Source organism: Berghia stephanieae, chromosome 5 (assembly GCF_034508935.2).
Source record: "Berghia stephanieae isolate SIO BIC M18660-M18661 chromosome 5, UCSD_Bste_1.3, whole genome shotgun sequence".
Classification (NCBI taxonomy): domain Eukaryota; kingdom Metazoa; phylum Mollusca; class Gastropoda; order Nudibranchia; family Aeolidiidae; genus Berghia; species Berghia stephanieae.
Genome location: NC_088364.1, coordinates 76,285,496 through 76,297,995, shown reverse-complemented (window position 1 = coordinate 76,297,995; position 12,500 = coordinate 76,285,496). Strand labels below are relative to the sequence as shown.

The 12,500-nt window shown below is 39.5% G+C and overlaps 2 protein-coding genes across 2 annotated transcripts in view; both read left to right on the top strand.

Annotated features, from left to right (window-relative positions):
* LOC144973622 (uncharacterized) overlaps nt 1–12,500 on the top strand; it is a 459,437-nt gene that overhangs the window by 183,958 nt on the left and 262,979 nt on the right. The gene's annotated exons all lie outside the window — the stretch shown is intronic.
* On the top strand, nt 9,187–10,686 carry LOC144974018 (uncharacterized). The gene has a single exon (XM_078916908.1). The coding sequence runs from the start codon at nt 9,187–9,189 to the stop codon at nt 10,684–10,686; it is 1,500 nt and encodes a 499-aa protein (XP_078773034.1).

Genomic DNA, 12,500 nt, shown 5'->3' with positions numbered 1-12,500 from the left:
TACACAGTGTGCTGTTTCCAAGCGTCTAAGAATTAACACAATTGACACACTGGTGAATAGAAACAAACAACCATGACCTGAAGCACATGCAATGTATTATTACAATGACAAACCGCATTTTTGACAATTTTCCCGGAAATCTTTAACGTCAATTTTCCATAAATTCAGATGACTTTCAGTTTGTCAACAAACCCTAAACATGGCCCTTTCTTTCTTTTGAAGAACTTTGGAGTTTTCACATTAGAATTTTTGACTTTCGTGGTGTTAATCAATAGATATATGATGTATTTTTTTATGGACAAAATTATCTAAAATTGGTTTTGTCTATTTATAATAATATTGACTTAACTTCGGTGGTAGAAGTTCTATGTTGTTGACGTTAAAATAATGGATTTATATTTATTTTCTTAACACTGACGGTTCCTTGTTTTCATGGTGTTTGCATTATATTTATTTTATAAATTGTCTGTGTTTGCAGATATTTAATAATGTATTTGGAATTGGTGTTTATTTCTGAGACAGTACTTATTCGATTAGATTGTTATTCTCGCAATGCCCAGTAAATAATACTGTTTAAGAAAAGTTTTTTTGTGTGATTTTACTAATTACAAAAACAATTTTCTGAGTATAGATAGAATGCGCTTGGCCAAGGAGTTCATAACATTGCCATCCGGAAGTATAACGGACCAACACACAAACTCTGTGTAACCATGAACTTTTATAGTCTGGTTAATACAGTTTAGTGAGAACAACTCACAAACGCGGATGGCAAAAACAATAACAAAGGCCTGAGTGACGTCATCTGCATACTATCTATATTTAATAATGTATATGGAATTGGTGTTTATTTCTGAGTCGGTACGTATTCGATTTCATTGTTATTCTCGCAAGTTCCTAGCGCTGGCTTCGTTTTATTATTTAACTTTATCTGTTAGTATTATTTTATTATTTAAATTTATTATTATATTATTATTTACATCAATATAAATTATGGGGGGATTTGGGTTCTGTAGGCCCTGGAAGTGTGTGTGTGTGGGGGGGGGGGGGAGGGGGTTGCTCTTTTTTGTATTTTTTTTTCTTCCCAATTTGACTTAAGCTCTTCACTGCTAGGAACGTGTGGATAGTCTCCCTTTAATTAATTATAATGAAATTGGAAATTTAACCATTCTAGCTGTTGTTTTGTATCGTGTGGATTTTAGTTTGTTTTAGTTTTCTATAATGTTGAGGACGGGTTACAATGTTATGTGTTCTACTTATCCGACCAGCGAGCACCTGAGCTCTAGCCCTTCGGTCTTGTGCCATGACGTAGAAGTTAGACGTCTTTTGTAGTTGTTCCAGGTGACTTTAAAGCGTGTTACTGATGCTTGATATTATGTGTTCAAAGAAAGCAAGAGGATTTCTATTGACTTGGATGGTCCGTTGTATTCAGGCAGGTAGGAAGTGATTTCAGATATTATAGAATTAATTCTGTTTCAAAACTAACATGCTCACATCTTCACTTCATTCTCTCTGTCTGTTTTCTCTTTCTTAAACATTGCCATCTCTTTATGATTTTCCCCTCTATCTTTAGTCTCGTCTCGTCTCTCTCTCTCTCTCTCTCTCTCTCTCTCTCTCTCTTTCTCTCTCTCTCTCTGTATCTCTCTGTATCTCTCTGTATCTCTCTCCCACCCTCTCTGTCTCTCTGTATCTCTCTGTATATATCTCTCTCTCATCCTCTCTCTCTCTGTACTCTTTCTCACTCTCCCCGTCTCTCTCTCTCTCTCTCTCTCTCTCTCTATATATATATATATATATATATATATATATATATATATATAAAATATAAATTGTCACTCACATTATATGGCCGAGACGTTCGTTTCTGTGGGTTTATTCCACGTCCTTAGTCGGCGTAATCATTATCGAGCACTTTCGTACCTACGAGTACCCACCAACACTCATATATATATATATATATATATATATATATATATATATATATATATATATATAGAGAGAGAGAGAGAGAGAGAGAGAGAGAGAGAGAGAGAGAAAGAGAGAGAGAGAGAGAGAGAGAGAGAGAGAGAGAGAGACCCCGGTGTGGTCTAGTGGTATAAAATATAATAAATAAACATAAATTCCCTTTATTCATCCCTAAGGGGATATTTTTCTTTAGAATCTATTCTAAGAGAAGACTGGAATAACCCAGTCGCCAGCAGTACAGCCACGCAAAGTGAGCTAATGCTAGGTAGAAACTTGCTCAAGGCCACACGGCGAGACGGGAAGAAGGACTCGGTAAATTGAGCTTTATATAGATAAATTGAGCTTTATATAGCGTAATATCCACTAAATGTGCTCAAGGCGCTTTACAAGGGGTCCCTGGTCAACAGCAACATTTAACATTTAGGACGGGACATGACGCCTGTTAGGCGATATTACAATTTTTCGGACAAAGACAACGCTGTTAACGGTCAGGTACTAATTTTACACCTGAGTACGGTGAGAGAATGTGAGTAAAGAGCCTTTTCCAAGGACTCAACTATGCGCCGAGCGCGAGGCTCGAACCCAGGACCTTCCGATCCGAAAGCGAGTGTCATACCACTAGACCACATATCCGCACGGGTACGGAGCAACGACCATAGCGTTGAGCCACGCTCGCTCCCCATGACCAGAAGGTCAAGGGTTCTAGCCCCACTCTGAGCTAGCGGCGCATGAACGAGTCATTGGCTCTTTACTCACAATCTAGAAAACAGTAGGGGCTGCCGGACGCCAGTGATCGTAAAATACTATCGAAAGAGTGAAAATGGAAAGGCTCCGTATGGGAACAAAACAGACAATGGACGTTTCGGGTACAAACCCTTCGTCAGCTCTACTACTACTACTACTACTACTACTACTACTACTACTACTACTACTACTACTACTACTACTACTACTACTACTACTACTACTACCACTACCAATATGTCTTTTATCTTCCATTATAGTCTGGAAGGTTCTGTTCCCTGACGCTGACCTTTTCTTATCAATTAGATCACCCCCCTGGGGCACCCTATCCTCTCCTCACGCCACGCTAACATTTCATTCATACTGCAACCACCATTGAGTACAGACGATACAAGTTATTTTTCATTATATTTTAGTTGTTTCCCATGTTTATTTGTTCATTGTTGTGCTGACGAAGGGTTTGTACCCGAAACGTCCATTGTCTGTTTTGTTCCTATTCGAAGCCTTTCCATTTTCACTCTTTCGTTAGCACTCACAATCTCTTACCATACTCAGGCAAAAAATGAGTACCTGGCCGTTAACAGCGTTGTTTGTGTCGGAAATAACGATGTAGTTTTTCGCCGTAGTATTACTCGTCCTGCATGTTGAGTGTTGCTGTGGCTGCTAGGGACCCCTTGTAATAAAGCGCTCTGGGAAGGACTTTAATAGTGAGGCCATGTGATCTAGTGGTATGACACTCACTTTCAGGTCGGAAGGTCCTGGCCTCGCGCTCGTAGCATAGTTGATTCCTTGGAAAAGGTCTTTACTCACATTCTCTCACTGTACTCAGGTGTAAAATGAGTAACTGGCCGTTAACTGCCTTGTCATATCGCCTAACGGGCGTCATGTCCCGTCCAACATGTTAAATGTTGCTGTTGACCAGGGACTCCTTGTAAAGCGCTTTGAGTACATTTAGTGGATATTGCGCCATATAAAGTTCAATAATTATATCTATTTGTTTATGCCGTTATACTTCCGGATGGCAATGTTATGAGCTTCTTAGCCAAGCGCATACTATCTATAAAGCATCAATTGGCACAAACGATTCCTTGTATTTGTGTGAATTTGAAGTTTCAATAAGATAAAATAATAGACCGAATGAATAAATTTAAGGGGAGATAATCCTCAACATCTCAAAATGTGAAAAACGCAGTTGGGGAGTTTTTGGAAAACCACTCTTCTATAGATAGTATGCGCTTGGTTAAGAAGCTCACAACATTGCCATCCGGAAGTATAACGGACCAACACACAAAACTGTGTATCCATGAACGTTTATAGTCGGGTTAATACCGTTCAGTGAGCATTACTCATAAACGCGGATGGCAAAAAAACAATAACAAAGACCTGAGTGATGTCATCTTCGAACTATCTATTGTTACTCTTCTATTTAACGCAACTGACACAACTAACTTCCGGTTCCATTACCTTCATGGCTCTGGAATTTCGGAAGACCACTTCTGGGTGTGAAATTTAAGATAGAACGTGTCACTCGGATGTCTCCTTTTTTATTATTAATCACACACTACCCGTTATTCATAATATGTGACCCCTCGCCTCAAAACGGTATTAAGTCGGGATGATTAAGATGCTGAAAATTGAATTTGTAGCCAGAAATATCAGACTTGCGTTGAGTATATGAACTTTGTTGAGAAAAATGAATATCATATTAAATTTCAGGTTGCTGAATCCCAATAATTCATAATTTTGTCCAGGTAACCTTTAATTTGACTTTTTAGCATGTGTCATCCCGACATAATACCGTTTTGAGACGTTGGGTCACATATGGTTGCAGTCAGTCACCACGGCAACCACTAAATCTAAAAAATGAACAAAAACAGATCTTTTACAATGCTCGAACATAATTATTATGTATCCGTGGATTTACAGCACGGAGTCCAAACAATTTAAAAAGATATCTATATATAATTCGTCCGTTTCTCCCCCGTTTTAGATTAGCCCACTTCCCTAGATCGGAAATGAGGTTTAGTGACTCAAGATCCTGGCTGTCCAAGCCAATTTCCATTCCTTTTCTTTTTTGTCTTTTCTATATTTTTTCTTTCTTTTTTGTTGTTGTTTTCTTTAGATCACATTATAGATCTTCACTTCTGAAGGTCATCATTATGGTGGGACCGGAAGTGATCTCACGAGTTACACTATTCAATTCTTATAGATAGATCGAAGATGACGTCACTCAGGTCTTTGTTATTGTTTTTTGCCTTCCGCGTTTATGAGTAATTCTCACTGAACTGTAAAATCCCGACTATAAACGTTCATGGATACACACAGTTTTGTGTGCTGGTCCGTTATACTTCCGGATGGCAATGTTGTGAACGTATTAGCCAAGCGCATACTATCTATATCACTACTAAAATCTTCATCTCCTGAGCGTTTATATAGCACATTTTAAACTAAATGTGCTCAAAGCACTTTATATAGGATACGAAATCAATAGCAACACTTAAAATTTAGAACAAGACATGATAGCTCTGACATGACACGCTATAGGGAATGAGATTAGCGGAAGAGTAGCGTCCCTTGATTGGACGTCACCAATAGTCTGTTGGTTGTGCGCATGCGTCTCTCGTCATCGTCCTCGCTTCTGGTGAAAGCGGCTTGAGACACTTCAAAACAAAATTGACGTTTCTCTCTGTAAGGTGACGTCCAATCAAGGGACGCTACTCTTCCGCTAATCTCATTCCTATTACATGATTTTCGACATGGACAAAGCGATTACCACCCAGTTACTTAATTTACTCACCATTGCGGGGGGGGGGGGGGGATAATTTGTGTAAATAGACTGTTCAAGGATTTCAATTTTGCACCCCCCCCCCCCCCCCCCCCCCCCCCACCTTCCAGAACGGGTATCGAACTGGATGCATTCAAGTTCGAAGGCGAGTTTCTTACTAAAAGATCACAGAGCTACACAATTAGTACCTCTTGGTTGAGGGGCAGCGTGGCTTTGCTTCGTAGCCAAAAGGTAAAGAGTTCGATCACCCGTCGCTGCGTTGTGTGGCCTTGAGCAAGTCACCACCTCGCCCAAGCTCACTTTGCGGCGCTGCTCTGCGGCTAACGCCTGGGTTATTCCAGTCTTCCCTTGGGATATACTCTAAAGACAAATTTCCCCTTGGGGATGAATATAGGGAATTTTATTTTATTTATTTATTTTATTGATGTATCGTTTTACGAATAGTAAAAGTTACACTTTTCTCACGCTATTCAAATGGGGATGATCTATCGATAGTTCGAAGATGACGTCACTCTGGACTTTGTTATTATTTTTTTTTGCCATCCGCGTTAATGAGTAAGTCTCACTAAACGGTATTAACAAGACTATAAACGTTTAAGGTTACACATAGTTTTGTGTGTTGGTCCGTTATACTTCCGGATGGCAATGTTGTGAGCTTCTTAACCAAGCGCATACTATCTATAGAGCAGCTCACAACATTGCCATCCGGAAGTATAACGGACCAACACACACAACTATGTGTAACAATGATCGTTTATAGTCAGGTCAATACAGTTTAGTGAGAATTACTCATAAACGCGGTTGGCAAAAAACAATAACAAAGACCTGAGTGACGTCATCTTCGAACTATCTATAGAGTAATGCTCACTGAACTGTATTGACCAGACTATAAACGTTCATGGTTACACACTGTTTTGTGTGTTGGTCCGTTATACTTCCGGATGGCAATGTTATGAACTTCTTCGCCAAGCGCATTCTATCTATAGAGACTATGCGCTTGGCTGAGAAGCTCACAACATTGCCATCCAGAACTTTAACGGACCAGCACACAAAACTATGTGTAACCATGAACTTTTATAGCCTGGTTAGTGGCTAACCCACACCGGAGACTGACTCCGACGACCCGGCACTGTCGTCCTCTGCCGTCTTCCGGATAAAGACGTCGGGCACGGACACAATACTAAGAATAAATAGAAGAGCCGCTAAACGTTTATAGTTGGACTGAAATACGCTTCAACAGTCGTGACGTCACTTCCCTCGTAATGACGCATAGTAACTTAGTAACTGGCTCTAAACTACGGGAACAATGGCGGACGCCCGTATGAAATATTTCTCCGACGAGCATAAAATCGTATCCAGAGGGGAAAAAAACCCATTATAAATCTGATCATGTTTTGACTTTTACACATTCTGATCATAAGACCTATGAAAAGGTCTAGCCAGCAGGAAGAATAAAAAGTAATGATTTTCTTTGTTTAGAACCAAGATGGCGCTGTTGCTGGGAGACGTGACATCAGACTATTGAATCCAATTTGAGTGGCGGATATTATGAGTTTTCTCCATAACATTGTAAAGCGCTTTGAGCACGTTTAGTGGGTATTGCTCTATATAAAAGCTCAGTTTTTAAACATGTGTTGGTATTTTATTTCCGGCTGGCGAATGTTGTGAGCTTTTTGGCTAAATGCACAGCATCAATAGTTGATTGATCAAGTTTTGTGAGAAATAAAATAGCTGTATGAAAACAATAGCAAAAGGGCGTCAACTTCGTTCCCTCTGACCTGATATCTTGATGTGTGCAACAATGTAAACTTAGAATCACATCAAATACACACACACACACACACACACACACACACACACATATATATATATATATATATATATATATATATATATATATATATATATATATATATAAATCTATATATATATATATATATATATATATATATATATATATAATTTTTTAAATATATTTAGAGAGAGAGAGAGAGAGAAAGAGAGAGAGAGATAGAGAGAGAGATAGAGAGATAGATAGATAGATAGAGAGAGAGAGAAAGAGAGAGAGAGAGAAAGAGAGAGATAGATAGAGAGAGAGAGATAGATAGAGAGAGAGAGAGAGAGAGAGAGAGAGAGAGAGAGAGAGAGAGAGAGAGAGAGAGAGAGAGAGAGAGAGAGAGGGAATTAGGGATTTAGGAGAATAAATAACTGACTGAAGGGCGTATAAATAGATATAATTTGCTTTGCGTGAGTTTTTTTGTGTGTGTGCCTCAAATTCTCCCGCCATCTGGGTCTGGGCTATTAATAATAGTATTACAGTATACCCAAGTCTGTTTGTATTGAGCTCCCCGAGGACGGGTGTCAGTTTGGTGTTTCGTGCATTATTTGTTCTATAGATAGTATGCGCTTGGCTAAGAAGCTCATAACGTCACTCTGGTCTTTGTTATTGTTTTTTTCCATCCGCGTTCATGAGTAAATCTCACTAAACTGTATTAAACCGACTATAAAAGTTTAAGGTTACACATAGTTTTGTGTGTTCGTCCGTTGTACTTCTGGGTGGCAATGTTGTGAGCTTCATAGCCAAGTCTGTTTTTATTGAGCTCCCCGAGGACGGGTGTCAGTTTGGTTTTTCGTGCATTATTTGTTTTATAGATAGTATGCGCTTGGCTAAGAAGCTCATAACATTGCCATCCGGAAGTATAACGGACCAACACACAAAACTATGTGTATCCATGAACGTTTATAGTCGGGTTAATACAGTTCAGTGAGCATTGCTCATGAACGCGGATGGCAAAAAAACAATAACAAAGAACTGAGTGACGTCATCTTGGAACTATCTATACTTAGATCTACACTCTGACTTTCTCTGTTTTTCTTATACTTGACTTACTTGACTTAGATGCAGGGTTGCTAGTTTGGCCTCCTGGTGGCCAAATTTGAGAAATTTGGCCTTTTCCCAACCCATTTGGCCTCCCAAAATTTGGTTTGGCCACTTGGCCTCCTGTGACTTACTTTTTGGCCTCCTCTAACTTTCCCCATTATATCGTTTTACTTTGGTACCGGTAAAACTTATTTTATTTGGCTTCCGGAAAGCCTCACCGGCAATCTAAATTTCTAAATGCAACATGTGCTATCACCAGAGATTGCATTTGCTAATGCTTCTAAATATAGAATATCTGCTATTACGCAATCGCGTGGGTGCAAGGTTGCGTGGGTGGCATGAGCATCTGTGGATACAACAAGAAGGTTAGTATTAGGTCAAGGTCTATACAAAGACAAGACCGAAAATTGGACGATGACGATGACGTTATGATGCCACCACCAATCAAATCTCTAGTCTGTCGTCACCACCGAATCTTTGTTGATCGGTGTTGTCTTTTGCTGAAGTAGATCTAGATAAGTATAGATCTAGAATCTAGTTTAGATTTCGATCAACACTGCATATTAAATGGATTTCATTGTTTTATTTCGGCGGAATATCTAATCTAGATTATTCGTGGATGATATTAAGACTTTATTTTGTGATGTGGTTAAGAATTGATTCGAATGCCCTCAGTCAATTTGCTCTTGATTTGTTGTGACTTCACCATGTGCGTGTGACTTAATCAGTGGTTCTGTATGCTGCAATTGTGAAAATTATCATAAGCTGATATTCTTTTATATTATTTTTGTTTGTGTGTTTTGAGTGTTTCATAATGAGCTCTAAATGGAAGCGCTCCTATGACAGTGGAAGAAAATATTCTTCAGAGTGGGAGAAGGAGTTTCCTTGGATACGTAAGTCACCAGATGGACAAGAAAAAGCCTATTGCAAATTTTGTAAACGATCAATATTGCCTAAGAAATTCAATTTACAAAAACACGAAGGTTCGGATGAGCATAAAAGAGCTATACCGCACAACCAGGCACAACTAAATGTTATAAAGACCCCTAGAGAAAAAGGAGGGCCATCCCAAAACGAAAAGGAGAGGGACATCAAATTGTCAGTATTCGCAGCATGTCACACAGCCATAAGAGCTGTGGATCATTTCACAGAAATGATAAATGAGATGGGAGACTTCACCACAGGCAAGCTGCGCCTTCATCGAACAAAATGTTCCTGTTTGATAAATAATGTTATTTCTCCTGCCTTAAAAATGGAATTGAAAAAGGCAATTCGAGGGAAAAAATTCGTCCTCATGATTGATGAATCAACGGACGTTAGTTGCCAAAAACTGTTATGTGTCACAACTTCTTATTGGCATGAAAATAGAGGAGTTACAGATGATTTTGTTGGACTCATTCCAGTCATCGAAACAAACGCAAGTACGCTTTTCACTGCTCTGGAGGAAGAGCTGGAAAAGTATGATATGGGACTGGAAAATTGTATTGGTTTTGCCAGCGACGGTGCAAATGTCATGATAGGGTCTCAGAATAGTGCGTGGTCACGGATTAAAGAAAAATCGCCTAACTGTGTTCAATTAAAGTGCATCTGTCACTCTTTGGCTCTATGCGTTCAGCACGCCTTTGAAAGAATGCCTTCAAATCTTGGCTTTTTGCTCAAAGAGATACCAAATTGGTTTTCACACAGCTCCCTCCGAAGGGAATCCTTCACAAAAATCTTTGACACCATTAACATCGACAATGAAAGAGAAAGCGGCAAATCGCATCCAACGCCATTCGCCAAAACTTCGCAGACACGATGGCTGGTCAGGGGGAAGGTGTTATATAACACCCTCGTGAACTGGGATGAACTTGTAGGTTATTTCACCATTGCTGAAATTGAGGCTAAGAGTGACTGTCGGTTCAAAGCCAGGCTTATAAAAGAATTGCTACAGGACAAGATCAATCGATTATTGTTTGAATTTGTTACACCTGTGGTACACGAGTTCGAACGAGTAAATGCCATGTTTCAGACAAGTTCTGCGGACCCCCATACCCTCATGATGGAGATAGACATGTTTTATAAAAGCTTAAAACGACGCCTGTACAATGAAGATGGCAGTAAAAAAACTGTAGAGGAGAGTGACCTGGGCTGTAAATTTGAAACATCGTGTGAAGATTACATAGAAAATGTTGAGCAACAGCAGATTGACATCGAAAAGCAGAAAATCGTAAACACAAAAATACGTTGTCACAACATGCTCGAAGCAGCTTTGCAACAGGTTGAAAAGAGACTGCCTCCTTCCATGAATATTTTTGCGGGATTGAGCTATTAAGCCAAACCGACAGAGTGAAATTTAAGGATCTTCCATTCCAACATTTAATGGGCGATGTAAACTTGCTCGAGCAGCAATACCGCAAAATCATCTTCAAGGACTGGAATGATGAGCCAGTATTCAAGGACGGATTGCCAACAGCAGACACTGTTAAATTCTGGGAAGGAGTGATCAAAGCAAATGGATTCCAGGAACTCGCAGTTTATGCGTTGAATTGCCTTATCACACCAATCAGCAATGCAAGCATCGAGAGAGTATTCTCAGTAGTGAATGCCACCAAAACCAAACCCAGGAATAGGCTCAATGTACACTCTTTGGACTCGATTATCCGCGTAAAGGCCCATCTATTTTTCAAAAAGCAATGTTGTGTGGATTTCCAAGTTACGAAAGAAATGATTGATTTGTTTACAGCTGCCATGTACAACCAGAACGAAGAGTGTTCTTCGGGATCGAGCACATTTACTGGTAGTAGTGAAGAAAATTCAGAGGCCGCAATAATGGATTCTTGGTTCGTTGAAACGAGCCTGTTGAATTCATTTTAATTTGTAAAAAGGTTACTTTTGTTGAGGAGTTCTCCAGGTGTGTAGACCTCTAGAATGAACTTTTATTTCCATCGTGATAATTCGGTTGTATGTGACATTTTCTCTGAGTCTCAAGTCAATTATTCGTTATTTTTTCGTTGCGCTGATGACAACTTAGGAATGTGACCTATGATGTTGTTTAAGTTTAAAAGGAACAATTCAACGATATCAACAAATGTACAGAATCTAGTGACAAACTGCAATGGTGAAATGGTGTTTTGATTAAGGTGAGTACAGCGAGTCTTCCTTTAAATTAATTTTCTTTTTTCTTCTTCAAAAATGGGGGAAATAAATTGTTTAACAAATCTAAAGAGTTTTCGCGAGGCTAAGGAGGGTTTGGTGGTATTTGGCCTCCTGTCGAGGAATCTGGCCTCCTGCTGTAGCTAGTTTGGCCTCTTACTCAAAAATGATCTGGCAACCCTGCTTAGATGCCTTTCGCGTCTCGACCGAAAGATCGGGTCGCCTTGGCTGTTTCCAGTATTTCCTGTGTGAGGTGTCTCCAATATTGCCGGTCCTCTGCTAGGGTTCTCAGATTTTCAAGGTCCCCTGCCGTTATGAGACTAATGCTTTGTGAAAGTGTTGTGAGGTTTTTGTTTAGGATCACAGGGAGTGTTGTGATCGGTCTTCCTCTGAAAAGGTTCCTGTGTTTTTGGAAATATCCCGACATGGCTTGGTTAGCTGGTATGTTTTTGTCCCTGCGTAGTATGTGACCGAAAAGTTGCCATCGTTGTTGTAAAATGTCAAGGGAGATTGGTCTTTTTTTTTCTTATAGGGTATCAATAATCATTTTTATACAGTATTGAGTGAATACGTTTGTTGAGTAATTCAGTCCCTTGTAGAAAAAACGTGAGCTTTTATAGATAGAACGAAGATGACGTCACTCAAGCCTTTGCTATTGTATTTTGCGATCCGCGTTTGTGAGTGATTCTCACTAAACTGGATCAACCACACTATAAAAGTACATGGTTACACACAGCTTTGTGTGTTGGTCCGTTATACTTCCGGATGACAATGTTATGAGCTTCTTAGCCAAGCGCATACTATCTAAAGGTGATCAATAATAAGTTTTATACGGTATTCAGTGAATATGTTTGTTGCGTCATTCAGTCCCTTGAAGAAAAAAAACGTGAGCTTTTATAGATAGTATGCGCTTGGCTAAGAAGCTCACAACATTGACATCCGGAAGTGTAACGGACAAACACACAAAACTATGTGTAACTTTGAACGTTTATA

Coding starts and splice junctions, on each gene's coding strand:
- LOC144974018 (XM_078916908.1), top strand. CDS start 9,187: ATGAGCTCTAAATGGAAGCGCTCCTATGACAGTGGAAGAAAATATTCT.